Genomic DNA, 23,555 nt, shown 5'->3' on the forward strand with positions numbered 1-23,555 from the left:
CTGTCCGCATTTCCCTGGCCCTTTGCTGAGACAAATACTTGTGGAAGTTTTTAGAATAGAGACCTAGGGACACATAGTTGGAGCAGATCTGGTCAGTTCTTTATTGGGAAGGGGATGCAGTCCGTAATTCGGCAAATCTGTGATCCCAGGAAGATGTCAAGTTCAAGGTTCAGCTGGCTTGTTGCGAGCTCGTAGCTGCCGTGGAAAAAGCCACGGGTATGGCAACTTCGCCAGCGCCAATAGACCTGGATGATGCGGACAGCGTTGAGCAAACGACAGTAACGCCGGCGGACACGCCACATGCGGACCCAGGACTGCAGCCTGACTGCTGCCCATTGCCGCCGTGCACAGAGCTCCAGCGCGGCCCGCCGCCTCTTCGCCAGCAGCCTGGCCAGCACCTGCCTCCACCAGCATTGGATGATCAAAGCTCTGAGGGCCGCGTGCAGTAGTGTGCGTCGCACCAGCGTGCCCCGCCACCAGGCCTGGATCTTTTTTGCTGCCAGTACCTTGTCAACGGGTGGCTTCATTTGGAGAAGGAGGAGAGATTGCAAGAAAAGAAAGGTCAGGACATTTTCCTCACAAACATCAGCCCCAGGAGGTGAGAGGAAGTGGCCCAGTACTCTACGACAGCCCTTTCCTCAGGTGTACTGGGCGGGGCAACACCTAACCCAGGAGACCAGGTAGGTGTCCCACCTCTGCTACCCACAGGTCAATGGACATGGTCACCTCACCTTCACCTCTGAGCCTCAGTGTCCCTATCTGCAAAATGGGGATACGCTTGCCCTAGCTACCTCACCCAGTTTTTTGTAAACCTTCTTGGCCAGTCTAGAGCAAGGACACTGTGATGTAGGGTCAGAGGGTTAACACATTTCACCTGGGCCTTCCAGCTACTGAGATCCGTGACCCACCCTTTCAGACCTCTCCCACCTGCCAGAGAGGTGGGGTCGTTGGCTGGCCCTGCCCTCTTATTTCTGACTCCAGGTCAAATCCACAACCTGCTGTTTCCTGCTGTAGTCAGGAAAACAGCAAACACAGTTTGGAGTCTTTTTCACCTACTTCTTACTTTCACTTATTTTAACACATTCTTTTCTTGTTAAAACTTCTTTTAAACTTCAGCTTATCTATACATAAGTGGACTCATGTGCACACTCCCCCACATCCCGCCCAATTCGAGACTTGGGTTTCCCTTTGTGTGGCCATACATTCCCCAAACATAGCCGTCACCATGCCACACTCCAATGTTGAACCTCTGCTTTCCACTTCTCAAGGTTTCTCTTTGCTACATCCAAGTCTCCATGCCTCGGTCACCCACCCTTCCCAGACTCGTAAGGAAATGGGAGAAGAATATAGCCAGGATGAGTTCATCTCTATTTATTGCAGCTCTGAATACGACGACTATGTCCTTGTTGGCCTGGGAAATTCCTGGCTTATGGGGGGTTGTTCCTGAGTAAGGATTAATAGCAACACCTTTCACTCACAAATGTTTCCTAGTTTGGACAAGCAATTTTGTGATTAACCAATTCTATGAGCCACAGAGAAGACAACCACCACCACTACTGGGTGGCGCAGGTCAGAGATGTTGCAGGTGCGGGGTCTCTTCCGACCTTGAGGGCCTGCTCTGGCTTACCTTTGGTTTTGGAGGACGAGGCTTTTTCTCCAGCTCCATGTGTTTGAACAATGTGGTCTCATCAGTATCTTCGATTATGATTTGGCACAAGTGGCCATCTTTCTGTAATCAGATTTTAAAGAGGAGAGGTGTAGGTAGATAGTTATTTGTAGAACTCAGGGCACACGCCCTCACTGTGACTGAATCCCCTGTGTCTGCCTGTCTGCCAGATATCCAGTTTTCAGCCAAGTTCACCACATCCTTAACCTCTTGTCTTTCCCAGAGACCCTAGACACAGGGCTTGCATCCTGATTAACTGTGGGAATTCACCTCCCCCTGCCTGCATCTATTTCTTACACAACATCGAATGCCCATGACTTGCGGGTAGTTGGTTCAACCCCTTCAAGTCTGCAATCCCCTTAAGTGCCCATGATTAGAGGCTAGATGTCTCCATCATACCCAGATCTATGCTTCTCTAGCCACCACCGTGGCAGGAAGTATGAAGAAGGAGAGAGTGTGATGTCATAAGGGCACCTATGACTCTGGCATCAGAATGGCTTCCAACAGCTGAGTCTTTTCCAGTGAATACGTGGAACTCTTGTCCATTCTTTTTTGCAGACATGGCCACAATTTGCCTACAAAAGCAAGCCACCGGAAATACTGGCTCATTAGCACAAAGAGGTATCTACTTAGTGATTTCAGTGTAGTTGATAGAAACAAAAATTGCAACAACCTAAGCCTCCATCAAATACAAAATTCAGTGACATGGATTTCAGTTCAATGAACAGCTGTAAAAGGGTGAGGAAGAATAAATTAGCAGCAAAATTCTCAAACAGGTGCTTCAGTAAAGGAGATTTAGGAATGGCTGAGAAGCACATGAAAAGATGCCCAACATCATTAGTCATGAGGGAAATAAAAATGAGAACCAAAATGAGATACCTCTAGACACCCTAAGAGAATGGCTAAAGTAAGAAATCTGACAGTACTAAATCCTGGCAGAGATACAGAATAGGTAGATCTCTTATACACTGTTGATAAAAGGTGTGAAACAGCAGAACCGCTTTGGAAAATGGTTTGGCACTTCCTAATGAAGTTCAAAGTGTAACCACCCTTATAACTCAGTAGTTTCAGTCCTTAAATTTGCAAACGAAAAATGAAAACACATTTTACAAATGCATGTGCATGGATATTCATAGCAGCTTTATTCAAGTAGGTCAGAACTGGAAACAAACCAAATGTCCATCAACAGGTGACTAGACAAAAATTTCATGATATGTTAGTATAATGGAGTAATAATAACAAAAATGAATACATTTATACATGGAATAACATAGATGACTCTCAGAAACTTGATGCTAAATGAAAGAAGCTAGACTACCTACAGGTCCTTCCATTTATATAAAATTCTAAAACAGGCAAAACTGACAGGTAAAATAGAAAATAAATCAGATGAATCTCTACCCTATATCTAAGATAGGGATATAGGGGGTTTGTCTGCAAACAGCACAGGGAAACAAAGAGAAATGTGCTATATCTTGTTTTGGGTGGTGGTTGCCAAAGAATATGGAATTTGGAAAATTCATCAAACCAAGCACTTAATGAAACCACAAAGACGAACTTTGTTCCCTCAGTACTGATATGGAGTACAAGTGAAACAAATTGAGTTAGTGATTGATGGACAAATACTTACAAGCATGTTATAAAAGCACTATGAAAACCAGCGAATTAGGAACACCTATGCAAACAAAATATATCAGCGATTATCTTTGGCGAGGCTAGTAGAACTGGGGGGACAGGGCACACTCCCTCACTGTGGCTGAATCCCCTGTGTCTGTCCTGTCTGCAAGGCACCCAGTTATCAGCCTCCTGAGAGAGCAGGACAAACACAGAGGATACCCTTGAGGCCCCAGCTAGGGTACAAATGTCTTTGACTGCTCTCCTGTCATAGTCAGAGAATGAGTCAGGACAACCACTGCAGAAGCAGGCACCATCTCTGCCTGATCCCAACCACTGAAAAGCCACCTGGTGCCTCGGGTCAATGCTCAGCAGAAGGTCCTCTGGCCACGGGTTGAGGTATCAGCATCAGGCCCTGGTCCCCCTCAGAGTTTCTGCTCAGGGGTCACTGAGGAGTACATTTGGAATGTTTAGGGTGAGTACTGGGGAGGCTGCAGTGGGCTCTGGAGGGGATGTAGGGAAGAGGGGGAGGCCAGTTAAGCCTGGGGTGGATATCAGGGTGAAGACAGCAGGACGATGGGCATGGGAAAGACAAGTGCTAGGTGGAGGACAGGGTGGTGGTGAGACGAACTTGTGGGACAGGGAAGGTGCAGAAAGTGTGTTTTGATGAAGCAATTAGACGATATACACAGGCCAAATTTGCATCTCTGAGTATCTTTCTTTGGATCTTGGCCCTGTGGTTTTTGTTTGTTTGTTTGTTTGTTTTTACTGTATTGTTTCTTTTCAGTTTCTTCAAGCAGAAACTTAAAATGTATTTTGATCAGCTTTTCAGCAAAAGGACACATCCTTAGCACATCATTACTAGAAGCGGGAGTCCCTCCATGCTATATCCTTACCCACTGCTTTATTTTCAGCTTTCCATCTCCTTCTGTTCACAAAATACAAGTGTTTCTCTTTTGATCCAGCAAGAAAGTCTCTGTATCTTGATAGATACTACTACAAATTCATGTTATTTTTATTTCTACTGTCTTTTGACTTATTGCTGTATTGCTTCATAATTTCTAGCTGTCAATTTTTTTTCCATTTTCACTTTTGTTGTCTTTTGTTGACTTGGTAGGGAATTGTTTGGACTTTTATTCTTTTTTTTTTTGAGACAGAGTCTCACTCTGTCTCCAGGCTGGAGTGCAGTGGCGCGATCTTGACTCACTGCAACCTCCACCTCCCCGGTTCAAGCGATTCTCCTGCCTCAGCCTCCCGAGTTGCTGGGGCTACAGGTGCACACTGCCGTGCCCAGCTAATTTTTGTATTTCTAGTAGAGACGGGGTTTTACCATGTTAGGATGGTCTTGAGCTCTTGACCTCATGTTCCACCTGCCTCAGCCTCCCAAAGTCCTAGGATTACAGGCATGAGCCACCACGCCCAGCTATGCTTTGTTCACTGTAGAAGCTGAGGCAGACTGCACTTGCCTATCCAGTATCCATTTTCCTAACAAATGGAACCATGAATATTTGGGGTAGCAATATCTGCAGCCTGATAACACCTCCACGTATTTGTCATGCAGAATTCCAGGCACAACCACCTTACAAAGCGAGACATGCAAGAGCAGGCATGGCTTCCATCGGTGATGGCAGAAAGTTGTTCTCTCACTGCTTTGGGAGAAGGGGGAGGGGACTACCCCTAAAGCTTCTGAAGAAACAAGCCCCTAAAGGAGTGAGGCACAGGCCAAAGGCAATGGATCCTGAGCGGAATCTTTGCAACCTGCCCTTGCCAATGGTGTTGGCACCAGACTAAACCCTGGACCTGAAAAGATACTATGGCTGCACAGCAGACCCTCACTCTTACACCTTCCAACACACAGAAGGGGCTTCAGGCTAAGGAAAGCATCACCCAGCTGCAAGGCATGAAGACCCCTGCACACCTCCCCACTGGCTGTCACACCGCTTGCTCAGGGCCCACGAGCCTGCGGAGGGTTGCAGGCCTCAGACTTCTGAGATGGAGGTTCACACAGACATCTGAGGGACACAAGCTGAGTGTGAGGGACCTTGGGCACAGATGACAACGCAGAGACAGTGAGAGACCATGTGAGAGATGGCTGGACCACAGGTGCCCAGATACAGAGGGACACCCGGCAAAGCAGTGGCCCAACAGCACCCACCCAAAGCAGGCCAGCAGAGGGTGAGGCAGCCTGGGGGGAGGACAGAGAGGGGACGTGGGGGTGGAGGAGGAGCACAGCTGCTTCTGAGGCTGTGGTGGATTTAGAGGCTGTGTGCCCAATGACCTCCAGGGGCAGAGGGACAGCCCTTCCCCCTGTCTACCCCTCATCCTCTATTTACCTGCCCCCAAGCCACCCCCACCACCATCCTTCCACACCCCCCAAATCTCTCTCCCCTCCCATCTCATGCCTGGTTCTCCCAGGAAGTGGCCAGCAGAGGGGAGGGAAGCCTTCTTATGCAGCCCCAGGGTGGGGAGGCAGCAGACACAGCTGCTGCCCTCAGCTCCTGCACTGGCTTCCCCAGGGGCTGGCTCTGGCTGGCTGCTCCCCCACTGCCTCCCCCACCATAAGGCACAGCGTCTGTCCTGCTGTTGCCCAGCTGAAGTGCCCTGTCCTCCTGGCTCCCTGCCAAACACACTGCTGGCCCTGAGAGCCCTGCCAAGCACAGGCCTGAGGAATCCTGGCCTTCCCAACTGGCCCTGGCTGCAGCCAGACTCTCTGATGTCCTGCTCTCAATGAAGATGTGTGGACAGGGGCCGTGAAAAATAAAACCCAGTTTCTACACTCCCTGGGGAAAGGGGTTGAAACAGCCCTCCTGCCTCTGTTGCCATCCCAGTCAGCCTGAGCACTAGGGTCTTTTTTAAAGACAAGTTTCACCAGATCTGCCAGCAGGAGCAGCAGCCGAGGGTCAGCCCGGGGCCAGGCCTTCTATGCAACAGCTCTCCCACAAGTGGCCATCAGCCTGGTGAGTCTCGGGTTAGCTGGGTTTTCCTACAGCCATGCCTATGTCATGGCATTCTCTATTTCAAGTTCCATCTGGCTTGCTGTGACTTTGCAGACTGGGCAGGTATGATAGGAAATAAGGAAGGGACTGGTAATATTGTCTGGGGCTCTGAATCCAACTATAAAAGATGGGTCTTGTGGTACGCTGACAAATGGGCTTCTAAAAGAAATGCACATGAAACCCCTGGAATCTGTGACTGTTATCTATGACAAAAGATGTGATTAACTTAAGGATCTTGTGAGGAAGGGTTTATCCTGGATTATCTGTGTGGGACCTGAATACAGTCACAGGTGCCCCTAAAAGAGAATGGCAGAGGAAGTTTTAAGAGAGACACACGTTAGACAAAGCAATGTGAAGAGGAAGGCAGAGACTGGAGGGATGCGACCTCAAGCTAAGGAATGTGGGGAACTACCAGAAGCTGGAAGTGACAAGGAAAGAAATCTCCCTAGAGCTTCTGAGAAGAGTCTGGTCCTCTTGACACCTGGATTTCAGCCTCTAGCATCCAGAACTGTAAGAGAACATATTTCTCTTGTTTTAAGTCACCAGGTATGTGGTAATTGTTACAGCAGCCGCATAAACAAATAAACTGCTTATTTTGTTTATTTATTTATTTTTGAGACAGACTTTCACTCTTGTCACTCAAGCTGGAGTGCATTGGCATGATCTCTTCTTACTGCAACTTCTGCCTCCCAGGTTCAAGTGATTCTTCAGCCTCAGCTTCCCAAGTAGCTGGGATTACAGGCGCCTGCCACCACGCCCAGCTAATTTTTGTACTTTTAGTAGCAATGGGGTTATGTCATGTTGGCCGGGCTGGTCTCGAACTCCTGACCTCAGGTGATCTATGCACACTGGCCTCCCAAACTGCTGGGATTAAGGCGTGAGCCTCTGTGCCTGCCCTAGATCTCTTAACTTTTAAGTAAACCAATAAATTCCCTTTTTTGGCTTCCAGGTCTATTTTCTGTCATTTGCAATCAAAAGAGTCTTAATTTAGACAATAGCTTGAGAGAAGGGAGACAGGCAAAAGGAAAGGATGGAGTGTTATACAAGGATCAGTGGATGAGAGAACAACACTTTAAGGGTAGAGGGAAGGAGGACAATGAGTGTCTGCCAGTGTGATGATGTGGACACTGTTGTGGGAAGGGAAAGACTGATGGAGGTGGCACAGCAATGGAAATTTTATCCAGGCCACAATGGTGACAACAGTAATTGACAGAGCTGCTATGGTCGGAATGTTTGTGTCCTTTCAAAATTCATATGTTGAAACCTAGTCTCTAATGCAATAGTATTAAGAGGTGGGGCTTTGGGAGGCTCTATCCTCATGAATGGGATAAGTATCCTTATACAAGCACCTAGAGGGAGCTATTTTGCCCTTCTATCACGTGAGAACACACATCTACCCCTTGTGAGGACAGAGCCACAAGGTGCTATCCATAAAACAGAGCAGGCCTTCACCTTCATCTGCTGACACATTGATCTTGGACTTCCCAGTGTCTGAACTGTGAGAAATAAATTTCTACATCCCATGCCTGGATCTCCCAGAAGCGGCCAGGGACACATGCTGAGAGTGAGGGACTGTATGCTCTGCTATAAAATTACCCAGTCTAGGGTATTTTTATAGCACAGCATGAGTGTCCTAAGACAAGAGCCATTATAATAATAAATTAGGGAGTAGGAACATCAAGATATTCTCAACTATGTGTGAGAGTGGTGCATGCATGAGGTGTGGAGGAGTCAGAGAGGGACAGAGAAACAGAGACAGAGAGAGATTAAGCTAATCTGAGACATGACCTAGGAACTGTCAACCTAAGGTTGCCTGAAAACCTAAACGATGAGGCATTAGCTTTCTGAGAGAAAAGAGGAACACAAACGATAATAAGTCAAATGCCAATAACTTATAGAGCAAGAATAGAACCTACTCATTTATGTCAAGACATAGAAAGCCTGACTGTATACTAAGAAGAGACAAGGTAACACAGAGTTGGAGGCAGAGGGTTAGAAAAGGTAGAATTTGCCTAAGCAGGGATGAAGAAAGTAAAAGAAGAAATAAGTGGCTCCTTCTCAAATCCATGACGCTGCTGAATGTGGAGACAAACCCTTTATCAGTGCACGGAATGGCAAGTGTCCAGCTGTGGGGGATGTTCAGTCATGAGAGGGCATGTCCAGTCATGGATGGGGATGACTAGTCGTTGGTGATTATGTTCAATCGGGAAGGGGATGTCTAGCCATGACTGTGGATGTCCAGACATGGGAGGATGTACAGCCATAGGTGGAGATGTCTAGCCATTGGTAGCATGTCCAGCCATGGAGGAATGTCCACACATTGGCAGAATGTCCAACCATGGAGGAAGCACTTCCAGTCATGGTGAGGACTCCAGCTATGGGTGGATGTGCAGTAATGGGAGGAGGTCAAGCCATTGGGGCAATACTCAGCCATGATGAGGATGTCTGTCCATGAGTAAAAAGTCTATCAAGAGCTCAGCTGAGCTAAAGAGAGCTGAACTGAGAGGCATCAGAAGAGGTGATTAAGACAACAAGCCACCGGGCGCGGTGGCTCAAGCCTGTAATCCCAGCACTTTGGGAGGCTGAGGCGGGTGGATCACGAGGTCGAGAGATCAAGACCATCCTGGTCAACATGGTGAAACCCTGTCTCTACTAAAAATACAAAAAATTAGCTGGGCATGGTGGCGCATGCCTGTAATCCCAGCTACTCAGGAGGCTGAGGCAGGAGAATTGCCTGAACCCAGGAGGCGGAGGTTGTGGTGAGCCGAGATCGTGCCATTGCACCCCAGCCTGGGTAACAAGAGCGAAACTCCGTCTCAAAAAAAAAAAAAAAAAAAAAGACAACAAGCCAAAATGAAGGTAACAGTGAAATTGTTACTTACTTACTGCAATACAAGCAGGAGGCTAAACTGGAGCCAGTGCCCACTCTCCCATATCCCTTTCCCTCATGGAACAGCATACCGGTTGAGGGTCAGGTAGATCAGCATAGATACAGGGGAGGGCAGTGTCACTGCCAAAGGAGCCCTGAATTAAAGGCTTCTGCAGGTTTATGAACCCAGGGGCTGGGACAAAGGAGAGAGTAAAGGGCTAGGAGTGGGAATATACTGAGTACGAAGTCAGAGCAGGGAAAAATATCTTTAAGCCTACCACAACCCATTCAATTAAGGATGTATTGGCAGAGTCACCTAGAGAAAGCCTCAGCTGAAGGTCCGCAAGAATGAGGCCTCCATATGAAGCTGCCTAGGCTACAGTGAGATATTAGTAAGAGCATAGCAAGCCACAGGGGCCTTATTCCTTAACTGTAACTCTTTCAAAGGTTGCAATGCATTGGCTGCGCACCAAGTCTGATGCAGGGAGGGCAGCCTTCTTCCATGAGGCCTGCCAAATAATGCTTTTGTTGATGCCTATGTTTTGGCCTGAAAAAATCAAAGGAGCTGGACTCTTCAATGTCCATGCATGAGGAGGGATGTCCAGCTCTGAATGGGAATGTCCACCCTTGAATGGGGATATCCACCCAAGGGGGAGCATGATCAGCCATGCACGTATGTAGATTTCCACTGTACATCAGGATAACCAAACATGTGAACATGTCTAATTGTGTGTAGAGATGTCTGTTCAAGGAAATAAACAACCATGCATGGGGATGACCTCCCAGCAGAGGGAATGTCTAACCATGTATGAAGACTTTCCAATAATGTGAGAGAATATCCATGCTTGAACAGAAATATCTAAACATCGTACCAAGGCTGGAGATTTGGACTTCGGCTCTGACATACATCATGTCAGCCTTGGCCTCTGTTTCTAATTTACAGAGTGTGTCAGTGGAATATGGTCATCGTCAGCCTGGATTGGAAGTCCTTGGAGTCTGAAGACTTAAGGAGTTTGTGAGACACAAAAACACAGACCAGATCTTTATTAGAAAATGGAGTCAGTTTTCCTCACAAGGACTCTTCACACCAAGATTTCAATGTGCAAACCAGCTGGTTGGAGGTGATTTCATATTGTTCCTGGAAAAGACTGTGGGTCTGGAAGATTTTTCTACCAATAATGGGCCTGGATCATTCACCACAGCACTTGGCAGAGGTGTAGGTGGATATATCACATGCAAAGCGAAACTGCCACCTGACCACCTGGTTTCTATAGAATCCCTGCCTCCACCTCCAAGCTGCCAGCCATTTCTGTTCCAGCAGCCTTGCCAGTCTTGGCCTCAGCCAGCACTAAATGATCAAAGCTATGAGCACAGCATACAACAGTGCATCATACTTGAGCAAAATCTTCATGGTTGCTTTGTTCTTTAGTACTTAGAAAGCATACATAATTAGAGAAATAAAACTACCCACATCTCAGTCCCAGTGTCTGCCAAGAAGGGGCACTGGTTCACTCTTAACAATCGACCCTTCCTTGGGTAGTTCCAGAGAAACGGGCAGGTGCCAACATAAATCTGGAAGTTTTGATTTGTGTCCTGCTTCTTGCAGATGATGACCACAAGTACCTACATCCTCACCTGAAAGAGAGACGCATCTGTCCTTTTCCCCTCACAGGTGCAGGATCTAGGAGAAAGCAGGCGATGAACTGGAGGATACCATGTTAGTCTGAGGAACACTGTTCATGATATCAATAGCTTTTCGATTTCTTGGACTTTATTATTTTTTACCTTGATCTTTTATTCCTTTTTCATTATTTTCTGTCCTTCTATTATTTTTCTCTTTCTACTTTTACTGGGTTTAGATTTCTTTTGTAATTTTAAGATAAGTAATTAGCTCATTGGTTTTCTACCTTTCCTAATGCGTACATTTGAAATAATAAGTTTCCCTCTAAGCAAGTTTTAGCTGCTTCCTACAGTTTTGAATATTTAATATTTTGTTATCATTTGGTTTAAAATATCTTCAGTTTAAAGTATCTTCTAATTACTATTTTGATGTCTTCTTTGACTTCTGCGTTGTAAAGAAGTATGTTGGTTAATTTCTAAAAATTTGGAAAATTTCTAGTTGTTTTATTATTGATTTCTGGCTTAATTCAACTGTCCTCATAGAACATAAATATATATGATTTACATTTTTTAAAACTTGTTGAGGCTTGCTTTAAGGCTCAAAATGTTGTCAATTTTGGCAAACATTCAATATGTGCTTGAAAATAATGATTCAAGCACAGCAGTTGGGTGCAGTATTCTATATATGCTGATCAAGTCAATGTTGTTAATTGTATTGTTTAAATATTCACTATCTTACCTTACTTACTAATTACTTTTCTTCTTATTCTATCAGACACTGAAAGAATTATGTTAGAAAGGCCCACTGCATTGTAAGTGTGCACATTTCTCATTGTGATTCTGTCAATTCTTGATTTATATATTTTAAATCTTATTAGGTGCACACAAATTTAGAATTAGTGTATCAACCTGTGGTGAATATTTATCACTATGAAATGGGCATCTTTATTTCTAGATGATTTTGCCTTAAAATACGCTTTGTATGATATCCTTAATTAGACCAAATTTCTTTGGTGTGTTTGCCTGGTTTGTAATTCTCCACCTTTTTACTTTCAATCTTTCTAAATCTTTGTATTTCAGAGATTCCTCTTATAAGCAGCATGCTCTTTTGTTTAAAATCTGGTCTGGCAATCTTTATCTTCCACTTAGAGCCCTTTGTCCATTTATGTTTAATGTAATTATTGGTATATGCATGTTTCAATCTACGGTCTTACTATTTGCTTTCCATTTGCTTCATCTGTTATGTTTTCTTTCCTCTTTCTCTCTCTCTGTCCTTTCTTCCCTTCTTTTGACTTGATTTTTTTTTAATTAAAAAAAAATTCCCCCACTACCCTCAACCTCATTAACTTGGAAGTTAAACACTATTTTTTTTTTTTTTTTTTTTTACTATTTACTTAGTGATTACCTCAGACCAGCACTGTCCAATAGAAATACAATGAATGTTGCAAATATAATAATATATGTAATCTGAGAGCCATATATGTAATTTAAAATTTTCTAATATCCACAATAAAAAAAGAAAAGAAAAGCCGGGCGCGGTGGCTCACGCCTGTAATCCCAGCACTTTGGGAGGCCGAGGCGGGTGGATCACGAGGCGAAACCATCCTGGTCAACATGGTGAAACCCCGTCTCTACTAAAAATACAAAAAACTAGCTGGGCATGGTGGCGCGTGCCTGTAATCCCAGCTACTCAGGAGGCTGAGGCAGGAGAATTGCCTGAACCCAGGAGGCGGAGGTTGCGGTGAGCCGAGATCGCGCCATTGCACTCCAGCCTGGGTAACAAGAGCGAAACTCCGTCTCAAAAAAAAAAGAAAAGAAAAGAAAAAAGAAACAGGTGAACTTACTTTTAATAGTACATTTTATTTAATTCAACATATCAGAAAGTATCATTTCAACATGTAATATTGCATTAGTAATGGTATCATTTTCCTTTCTTTCATTTTCTTTTTTTTTCTTTTCTTGCACTATTTCTTTGAAATCTGATGTATATTTCACATTTACAGCACATCTGAAGTAGGACTAGTCACATTTCTAAGTGCCAATAGCCACATGTGGCTAGGGGCTACCACAGTTAACAAAGCAGCCTTGTAATACAATATGCATCCTTAACTTATCAAAGTCTAACAGAAATACAGTACTTTTACCTTAACGCTTCTCAGACATTCAAGAAGCTCAGAACATCTTTATTTGATTCAGTTCTCTTCCCAAATTATGTAATTATTGCTTAATGTAGCATATTCATTTGAAATTTTCCAAATATTTACTATTTTCATTGATTCTGAATCTGTCTGCCATTTGGGCTTCTGAAGAATACCCTTTCGTATTTAAGTGTGATTAATTTTCTCAACTTTTGTCCAAAAAGTCCTGTATTTCACCCTAATTATTGAAGGATGGTTTCAACAGGTGGGACAGTAGCTTTTTTGTTTTGTTTGTTTTTATTTTGTTTTGTTTTTGAGACAATCTCATTCTGTTGCCAGGTTGGGGTGCAGTGTGTCACGATCCCAGCTCACGGCAACCTCTGCCTCCCGGGTTCAAGTGATTCTCCTGCCTCAGCCTCCTGAGTAGCTGGGACTACAGGTGTATGCCACCACGACCAGCTAATTTTTGTATTTTTAGTAGAGATGGAGGGGTTTTACCATGTTGGCCAGGATGGTCTTGATCTCTTGATCTCGTGATCCACCTGCCACAGCCTCCCAAAGTGCTGGGAATACAGGCGTGAGCCACTACACCTAGCCAGTCAGTAATTATTCTTTATTGCTTTCAGTACTTCGACGATGTAATTTCAGGGTCTTCTTGCTTCCATTGCTTCTGTTAAAAAGTCAACTATTAGTCTAATTGTTGCTTCTTTGAAGTAGTCTTGTTCTCTATCATTTTGAGAACATAATCTAGATGATTTACATTTTTTGAAACTTGTTGAGGCTTGCTTTAAGGCTCAGCATACGGTCAATTTTGATAAACCAGTTTTTGGCTTTCACCAGTTATGTGTCAATATGTGTGAGAGGGTTTTTGTTTTGTTTTGTTTTTTGCTGCTTGGGATTTATAGGACTTCTTGAATCTGCAGTTTTATATCTTTTCTAAGTTTTGAGAATTTCTCAGCTATTCTCTCTTTAAATATGGCTTTTGCTTCATTCTTTCTCCTTTTCTTCTGGGATGAGATTCTAATGATATGCGTTTGTCCTTTTCATTGTATCCTGTGTCTTATTCTTTCTTGTATTTCCATCCTTATGTCCCTCTGTGCTTTATTCCATATATTTTCTTCTAACCTATCTTCCAGTTCAGTAATTCTCTCTTTGTCTAATCTGCTGAAACTTATCCATTGGGTTTTTTGTTGAGTTATTGTGTTTTTCTATTCTAAAATTCCCATATGATACTTTCTGAAAGATTTCAATTTTCTGCTGAGTTCTCATTTTGCCTTCGATTTTCTTTAACACATGAGGGCATAGTGTGCTTACAATTTTTAAAATGTGTATAACTACATGACCTGGATCTATGAGTCTGTTTTTGTTGTCAATTATTTCTCTTGTTTTCAAGTGTTTGGGGTGGAGGTTTTTTGTTTTATTTTTAAGTTTGGGTTTTTTTTTTTTAATGGAGTACTGGATGGTTGTATAAGAAAAATTTTCAAAATAAGTTGAAGTCTGGGATTATGCTACCTTCCTCCGAGATGATTTACATTTGCTTCTGGTACGTGGCTGGAGCATTAGCAATAATGGATCACTTTAATCCAGTTTCAGAGATTAAGATGTGAAACAGGGCTTCCACCATGGGAAATGCTGGCCTAAATCCACCTTTCTCCTGGTATGATATAGCCCTCTTGGCTTCCAGCCTTAAACACTGGGGATTTACTAGTGTGTCCCCATCCTTAGCAGGCCTGGTCTCCAACTTCAGAGCCTCCTCACACAGAAACTGTCAAAAATTCTGCCCAAAATTCCAGCTCCTTGGCTTCCCCGCTGCCTTCTCACCACCCCTCCCACTCCCTCTACCACTACTCAAGAAGATGAGGAACAAGAGGCCAGTGTTTACTGATCAGGGTGACCCTTTCTATATTTGGGTTCTGGATCCACACAGGAGGCACAGCTCAGCATCCTCAGGACTCTTAAGTTTCTGTTAGTAATAATCTGGGTTTCTTTTACTTACCCCATCTACTTACTTTCTGCTTCCCTTAAAATATTTCTTCAACTTTTTGGGTCTCAATTATAGTTACCTATTCATTTTTGTAGAGTTGATTTTATAGAGAAAGATATAGATGTGCATAAGATATAATTCTTTCTCCTTTTGGCTTAGAACAATGACATCCACAACCCAAGCTTCCTAATCGGTCTCAGAGTCTAAGAATTTCCAGGGCCCCTCTCATGCTGGGATAGTCATGGGATACTTCTGCCAATTGGGTGGATATGGTTATGCTTCCTATAGCCTAAAGCTTGTTTCTAGATGGTTCAGTCACCAGGCATGGGTAAAGGTGATGAAAAATTATGAGATCAAAAGTGACTAGAGCCCAGGGATTAGGATGCTGACCATATAGTTGAGTCTTCTTCAGGGAGAGGTTCTATGGACAGGAATGTAACACTTGGTCTGTTTCCCTCCTGTCAAAGATAGGAGAGGGGTGTAAGTAAAAATACATGAAATCTGAATCCCGTCACTCACCAGATTCTCCTTCTGTGTGGTCCATGCACAGTTCCTTCCTGATGTAGTTTTTTAAGATGATAGAGGCTGGGCTTGGTAGCTTATGCTTACAATTCCAGCACTTTGGGAGGCCAAGGCAGGTGGATAGTTTGAGCCCAGGTATTCAAAATCAGCCTGGGCAACACGGTGATCTCATATCTACAACAAATTTAAAAATTAGCCAGGGCATGGTGGCATGCACCTATAATCCCAGCTACTCAGGAAGCTGAGGTGGGAGGATTGCTTGAGCCCAGGAGGCAGAGATTACAGTGAACCAAGATTGTATCACTACACTCCAGCCTGGGAGACAGAGTGAGTCCATCTCAAAAAAAAAAAAAAAAAAAAAAAAAAAGAAAAGAAGGGCCAAGGCCACACTGCCCCTTGAGGGCCCTCTCTGTACCCTCTTCTCAGGCCCTCGCTGGCCCTGGACATGCTTCTGTTGGCCCTGATCTTTCATCCTTGGGTCTGTTTTCTTTTCTGTCCTGTGTGCACTTGAGGATTTCCCTCATGTCAAATCTAGATGCTCTCCAGCTCTCCTCAGTGCTTCCCAGGGAAGCACACTATTCCTCTTTGTTTTCAAGGTTTCGTACATGGGGAACAAAAAAAAAGCGGGTATGGTAACAAAGTTTATAGCATTCATATAGCACTGATTTCCAAACCCTTGCTCCTTACTGCACATGACACAGTATAGGGAACTGAGGTATTCTCACTCTTATTTTAATATCGCAGGGCTGATGCCTCTATTTCCTTCCAATGGATGCCAGAAACCTCAAGATTAAGCTGCGACAGCCAGCACCAGGTGGAGGGACAAGTCCCACCAGGACTTCCCGGCAGTCCAGGTTCTCCTGTACGCTACCCACCCAACTATGTGTCCACCACGGCACTGCGTCATAGCTGTGGCAAGACAGTCAAAAAGAGATTTTACTTTATTTCCCTTTGTACAAGAAGGATGGCTTTTCTTGAACGAGCTCACATGACTGATGGCCAATACGAGACCAATACAAGGAAGAGAGCGTTGTGCAGATGCAGGTTTAAAAAGTCATAAAATGGTTGGGAGGCCAAGGCAGGTGGATCACAAGGTCAGCAGATCAAGAGCAGCCTGGCCAAAATGGTGAAACCCAGCCTCTACTAAAAATACAAAAATTAGCCAGGCATGGTGGCGGGAGCCTATAATCCCAGCTACTTGGGAGGCTGAGGCAGAGAATTGCTTGAACCTGGGAGGTAGGGGCTGCAGTGAGCCAAGATCACTCCACTGCAGTCCAGCCTAGGCAACAGAGCAAGACTCCGTCTCAAAAAAAAAGTAAAAATTTCAAAAGTCATAACATGGGCCGGGCATGGTGGCTTACGCCTGTAATCCCAGCACTTTGGGAGGCCAAGGCAGGGGGATCATTAAAGGTCAGGAGTTTGAGATCAGCCTGGCCAACATGGCAAAACTCTATCTCTACTAAAAATACAAAAATTAGCTGGGCATTGTGACGCACACCTGTAATCCCAGCTACTCAGAGGGCTGAGGCAGGAGAATGACTTGAACAGGGAGACAGAGGCTATAGTGAGCCAAGATGGCCCCACTGCACTCCAGCCTGGGCAACAGAGCGATACTCTGTCTCAAACAAATGAAAAAGTCATAAAATAGAGTATCTCAAAGACTTGAATGGAATGCAAGTAGCTGTGGGACTCCTCAGGACTTCATTCAGTGTCATTCATTCTGGGCTGGTCTCTCCAGTTTGGCCAATGTTTTTATGCTCTAAGTGTTGTTGCTACCATTTTTTCATGATCTCTGTTGTCTTTGTTTTCTCTGCCTTGTAACACTGATGGCTTCATAATTTTGGCTGGTCATGACCCCTCATGCATCTATGCATATGATCCTAAGCTCTGCCACTCTCGGCCCAATTGCCTCCATTTCCCACAATTCAAATGTGTGTGTGTTTGTGTGTGTGTGTGTGTGTGTGTGTGTGTGTGTGTGTGTACTGGATTTTTCAAATATCCTATTGTCATATTTCTGTCTCCTTGATCCACGAGTGTCTGAAATAGGTATAAAATATAGAATTATCTACTTTGTAATTCTATCAGCCTTTTTATTTTTATATTTTGAAGTTATGTTGTGCACATACAAATTCTAAAGTATTATAGCATCTTAGAATAGTATCCCTGTCATTGGTTTACAACTGGAGTTGGCAAAGTAAAATCAATTTTATTAGTAGGCTCTTTTCACATATCCAAAACAAACAATAAATTTCAGGGAAAACAGCCTACATACAATGAAATTAGAAGTATCTCAGGATGACAAAAAATATACAAATATGCACACCCATAATCACCGCCGCCTCGGAAAACCTTTTTTCTTCCGACCTTTCTTAGATATCTTCTTCCGCTTTTTAGCAGGATTCTGATCCTCATCAAGATGAGCAGTTCCTCCTGTCAAAGCACTGATGTCACTGAAGTGTGTAAGGGAATGAAGTTGTGAGCTCATGACATTTGCTCGTTTTCGCCGTCCTTTCTTTTTTACTGATGCTCAAACGCACCATCATGCTCTCCTCATAGTTAATCCTGTGTTGGTCCTCCTGACTCTGGTGGGTAACATGGGGATGCCGAGCACCACGGATTTCCTCTGGAGCATCTAAGTACTGCTCCTTAAGTTCACAAATGACAGAGCTGCTCAATGCCCGTCTCTTAGCTCGTTCTAGACGCTTCTTCTCCCGCTCAGCTTGTTTCATCATAATGTACTGGAACCAAGCGTGGTGGAACATAGTTCTTAGACACTCCTTTCACAGATTTCTTCCCTGAAGCCTCAGACTGGCCATCTTCTGCTGATCTGGTGATCAGGCAGACTTAGAGTGCTGACTGCAGCCAGGCTTTCCATCCGGAGCCAGGCTAGCTGAATACATCATGACTCCAGATGCAGCAAGAGGTGCTGGCACCAGCACACAGCCCCACCTCAACTAGCCAGCAGGAAGCCCAGGACAGCACCATTGCCCATCGCCACTTAACCACAAAGTTTAGAATGATTTGTAGGCTGTAAAAAAACAAAAACACGAAAGAATCTAATGACAACAAAATGAGGCTAAAGGAAATTCGATCGGTGTCCAAAAAGGTTAATCTTGTTTTGTCATCTCCAGTGGAGGTGTTTCTTTCTGGCTGTTGGGAGGTTTTGAGAGTTTTTAGATTAAGATTCTTCAATGAAGAGTGGTAGTCACAGTTCGGGTTAAGTGGACCTGGTGCCCTGCAGACAGGAGCTGAAAGAGGTAGACGGTCCCTTCCTCCACCTCTGATGCCCAGGGTCTAAAGTGCTCTCTCTTAGTCAGCTTAGTTCAGCTGGAATCTGTTTCAGCGGGTTCTCCCCTCTGTACTTCACACTCTCCTAGAACACCTCGCACCTTGTGACAGGTGGGCTGCAGCAGAACCACCTTAGGCATTGTTACCTCATATTCATAGTCTGACTCTTTCCAAGAAAATGGTTTCAGAGAAAACCTGAAAATCACCTTTAGAAGCAGGGAAGGATGCAGGAAAGGTCTAGGCCTGCTTTGCCCTTGACTCACAAGTTCCTTTCTCACTGCTGGAAAATCTTCAACCATTCTCTCCAGGGATTTCACATCTGGAGGCCACATATTTCTGACGCCCCCTCCCTTACTCTGCTCTGCCGCACCAGCCTCCTCCATGTTCTTCAAACATGCTGGGCATGTTACTGCTTCGGTGCCTTGATGCCTGACTGTCTCCCAGATGTCTGCTCAACCTCTTCCCTTCCTCCTTCACCTTTCAATGAAGCTTTCTCTCACCACAGAAAAAATAGAGACCTCCTCTCCGGCCAGAATACTGTCTCCCTTGCCTGCTTGATTTTTCTCCGTAACAAGTATTACCATCTCAACATTCTCTATATCACTACCCATTAAGTTCAGGAATCTTGCCTTCCCTTTTCACTGTTGGGAGCCCAGCCCCTACAACAATGTCTGGCACATACTGGTGCTCAGTAAATAAGCATTGAATGAATACATTTGGCCTAAGCCAGTTGAACAAAACCTCATCCACACCCTCAGCCCAGGCTACTCAGCCTTAGGTCACAGACAAATGCCTGCCCTTGGCCACAGAGCCTAGTCATGGATTCCAAGCAACACTAAACTCAAAACTTTTGTTCAAAGGTTTTTTCATTGATTCAAAACTTATTGAACTGTGCTATGTGTCAGGTACTATTACTGGCATCTATTAAAGAAAAGAATAAAACAGGCAAAGCCCTCCCCACGTAAAGGTCACATTCTGGTAAGAGAGACAGACCAATATATGTGCTTTCCATGCAGAGAGATGGTCATTTGTGACTGTGCTGCACTGACAAAGCATTTGTGGATCACACTGTCTAGTTCTAACAATGCTAAGCCTTACCAGCATAGGCAAGGGGATTAAAAAGATTTCCACGAAAACCCCTAGGCTGAAATGCACAAGCAAGCAACCCTGGTGCTGATATTTTTCTTTCCCCTAGAGGGAGCTCCTCATCAGCTAAATTAAGATAACTGTGGAAATGCTTTTAGAAAACAGATGTTTTGAAATGTTTCCTTCTTTATGTGATTGTGTTGCCAAAAGGAATGTGGCCACTCATAAGAATTCTCTCAGCTGAACACTTAAAACTTTGGAAATAGAATTTCCTCACCTTAGAAATTTGGAAATACAATTTCCTCATTGTATTTGTTTTGTACCCATTTGTTAAAAATAGAAAAATGCAACAACTTCTGACTGGTTTATAGAACAGCTGATTATCATTAGGGAATATGACATTTTTTCCACCAGACTTCAATGAAAATCTTTGCATAACTGGCCGACCGGAAAGTGAACGTTTTGAGTTAGAAGGCAGAGCCCATCGTGCCATCTTCCCTCTGCATTGCAGGTCTTTGTGAGGGTCTCTTCCAGTTTCAACAGCCATTACAATCAACATCGAGGAACTGAGTTAAAACTTCAGGCCAACAGGTCACTGGCAAACAAAAGTTTAAACCTTGACCCTCCCATGCCTCCTCCCTCCCCAACAAAAAGCATAAGAGGAAAATATAACCACCTATCAAAGATCATCAACACACAGTTCATAGAAAACAAAACAGCTGGGGAAAGAAAAGACTCTGAACATATGCAAGGATGCTCAACTCACCCATGAAGAAATAGAAACAGATTGATAACATCTGTTTGGAAGGATAGAGAGAAACAGGCAGTATATGTTGTTGGTCAAAATGGAACCTGGCAAAGTTTCTTGGGATACCAATTTGACAATAGCCATCGAAACTGAAAATGCACAGACTCCTTGATTTAGCAATTCTACTGTAGGAATTTTTCTAACCAAAAAAAATCCCCAAAATTGGCACCCATTTAATACTAAAATGAGACTAGAACAGTGCAAGAAGAGAAAACTATCAGCCAATCTGATTTATGAACACAAGTATAAATATTAACAAACTGAATCCAATGGTGATTTCAAATAATGCTTGAATGAGTAGGATTTATTCTACAATGCAAATATATTAGTCATGGATCTTAACTGCAAACAACATAAACAGATTCATATTTATTTAGGCAGAATATAAGTGTATTAAAACAATATTTAGTAGCTCACCAAATTGTCAGAAAGCCCAGGCTCAGAAAACAGACAGATTAAAGAGAAATCGGGGGCCCCGCCCCCGCCCCCGCCACCCCCGCCGCCCGGCGCTCCGCCCGCCCCCGCCCGGCTCCCTGCCCCGCCCCTCCCCGCCTGCCCGCAGTCCCCGGCTTGCCTTCCAGCGCCGCTGGCGCTCCGGAACGCTGGCTCTGCCGGCGCTGAGGGCGGCAGTGCACCAGTCCACCTGCGATGGAACTATGAAATGGACCAATTTTGACAAGATGTAATGCTACAAACCTGCCTGATGGGATATATTCAGTCATGGCATCTGAACTTTGTAAGACGATCTCTGTGGCAACGCTGGAAAAGCACAAGAATTTGTTCTTAAATTATAGGAATCTGCACCATTTTCCATTGGAGTTACTGAAAGATGAGGGACTGCAGTACTTGGAGAGACTCTATATGAAAAGGAACTCCCTGACAACCTTGCCAGAAAACCTTGCTCAGAAGCTTCCAAACCTTGTGGAACTATACCTACACTCAAATAACATAGTTGTGGTACCAGAAGCCATTGGGTCCCTTGTAAAACTCCAATGTCTGGATCTTAGTGACAATGCCTTAGAAATTGTTTGCCCAGAAATTGGCCGTCTGCGAGCTTTATGTCATCTTCGATTGGCTAATAACCGGCTGCAATTCCTACCTCCAGAGGTTGGCTATTTGAAGGAGCTGCAGACACTAGACATTTCTACCAATCGTTTGCTAACTTTACCCGAGAGGCTTCACATGTGCCTTTCTCTGCAGTACCTCACTGTGGATCGAAATCGTCTATGGTATGTGCCGCGCCATCTCTGCCAGCTGCCCAGCCTCAATGAGCTCTCCATGGCTGGAAACCGTCTTGCATTTTTGCCACTTGATTTAGGTCGATCTCGAGAACTACAATATGTATACGTTGATAACAACATAAACCTGAAAGGCTTGCCATTTTATCTGTACAATAAGGTCATTGGGTGCAGTGGCTGTGGTGCTCCCATTCAAGTTTCCGAGGTGAAGCTGCTTTCCTTTTCATCAGGGCCTCGAACCGTTTTCCTCCCAGCCGAGGTGAAGGCCATAGGGACAGAGCATGATCACGTCCTCCCTCTGCAGGAACTGGCCATGAGAAGTCTATATCATACCTACCACAGCTTTCTGCAAGATTTGAACTTTCTGTCTCCAATCTCATTACCCAGAAGTCTCCCGGAGCTGCTGCACTGCCCTCTGGGGCACTGTCATCGATGTAGTGAGCCTATGTTTACCATCGTCTACCCCAAGCTCTTTCCCTTGAGAGAGACGCCAATGGTAGGGCTGCACCAGGGGAGGACAACTGTTAGTTTTGTGGCTTACTGCTGCTCCACCCAGTGTCTGCAGACTTTTGACCTGCTGAGTTGATAAACACTCAGGAGCCTCAGGAGCACTGCCAGCTTGACGCTGGGGAATCCAGCCAGTCCAGAACAGACTCTTCCATCCTGTCCTGTCCAAGGCGGGGCACTGCAGAACTCTGGAAATGTCATGATTGGGCTTCAGAGCTAAAATGCCTCACCCTTCCCCCAAGTTGGAATATATCCTCCCCCAAATTAAAAAAAAAAGAGAGAGAAATCATGCACCCAGAACCATGGAAAATATCATACCACAGAACCAGCCTGCTGAGGATCCCAGCACCAGCTCAGGGCACGCTATCCTTGTTCTCTGGATCCCAAATTACAGACTGAAAGTTCTCAGCACGTAAATTTGATTGGCTAAACCTGGTCACATGTCTGTCCCAGCAGCCAAGGGAGCTGGGAAAGTGAGAAACTGGTTTTTCAGCTCTATAATAAGAGGCAGGCTGTTTCCCATCCAGATAGGTAAGAAGGGGAGTCCCCAGACATGGGGAAAGGGCTCAGGTGTGTTGGGCTCAGAAAACAACCCTCCCAAAGTATAGCTCTTCGGTGTACCAAGCACCTTGAATGAAAGGTTACAAACTGCCTCAAAATCAAGGTCTCTGATGTTCCCTTGCTTCTCCCTGAAGTTCCTTTATCTGACGGAGGGAAGTTCTTTTAAAGAAACACAGTTGCCTTCAATCCACTCTTTGAAATCAAATTAAAAAGGGATACTCAAGGCTCTCATTTTCAACCTGGTTGTCCCATGAGACCTCTCTTAAAAAAAAAATTAAAAAATAAAATAAATAAAAATAAAAGGGATACTCACTGTAGAAGAAATTAAAGATCATCTGCATAAGCAGAATTTTCATCTGTGCTGAGGGGTGTCACCAAGAGACTATCTGGATAAGAAGACAACTTTGCAATGCAGTTCCACCCTCACCTTCCTACAACTTATCGCCACCCCTCCCACAGCCTAGAAGAACTTTGTCTTCAGCTATTATTTGTGCTTCAGGCTCATTCATCGTTTTTAAAAATCATTTCCTGTTCCTCTAAAATTGTCTACATCCTCCACTTTTCTCTTCTATATTAAGAGGGTATTTAAGCTTCAACTGTCTGACTTTTATTTGAGTTTCATACTTGTATGATTCCCATGTGCTTGCATGCTAATATA

General features: G+C 44.4%; 2 protein-coding genes and 1 pseudogene across 3 annotated transcripts; 1 reads left to right on the forward strand and 2 right to left on the reverse strand.

The window, feature by feature from the left end:
- Positions 1-77: 77 nt before the first annotated feature.
- LOC101031405 (IQ domain-containing protein F5-like) lies at positions 78-2,082 on the reverse strand. The gene is made up of 3 exons (XM_003936609.4): positions 1,937-2,082; positions 1,628-1,729; positions 78-521 (listed from the first exon to the last, which is right to left on the reverse strand). The coding sequence occupies exons 1-3, from the start codon at positions 1,979-1,981 to the stop codon at positions 93-95; spliced, it is 576 nt and encodes a 191-aa protein (XP_003936658.1). The 5' UTR covers positions 1,982-2,082; the 3' UTR covers positions 78-92.
- Positions 2,083-17,667: 15,585 nt separating this feature from the next.
- Positions 17,668-21,313, reverse strand: LOC101039510 (neuroguidin pseudogene; annotated as a pseudogene).
- LOC101032668 (leucine-rich repeat-containing protein 28-like) lies at positions 21,152-22,622 on the forward strand. Of its 2 annotated transcripts, XM_074403765.1 has the most exons (2): positions 21,152-22,195; positions 22,341-22,622. In XM_074403765.1, exons 1-2 carry the CDS (start codon positions 21,312-21,314, stop codon positions 22,408-22,410), a joined length of 954 nt encoding a protein of 317 aa, XP_074259866.1. In that variant the 5' UTR covers positions 21,152-21,311; the 3' UTR covers positions 22,411-22,622. The 2 variants fall into 2 exon arrangements, with proteins under 2 accessions (XP_074259866.1, XP_039333364.2); XM_039477430.2 differs by having other exon boundaries at positions 21,152-22,622.
- The last annotated feature ends 933 nt before the right edge of the window (positions 22,623-23,555 follow it).

The sequence above is a fragment of the Saimiri boliviensis genome, chromosome 8 (genome assembly GCF_048565385.1).
Source record: "Saimiri boliviensis isolate mSaiBol1 chromosome 8, mSaiBol1.pri, whole genome shotgun sequence".
In the NCBI taxonomy this organism is placed as follows: domain Eukaryota; kingdom Metazoa; phylum Chordata; class Mammalia; order Primates; family Cebidae; genus Saimiri; species Saimiri boliviensis.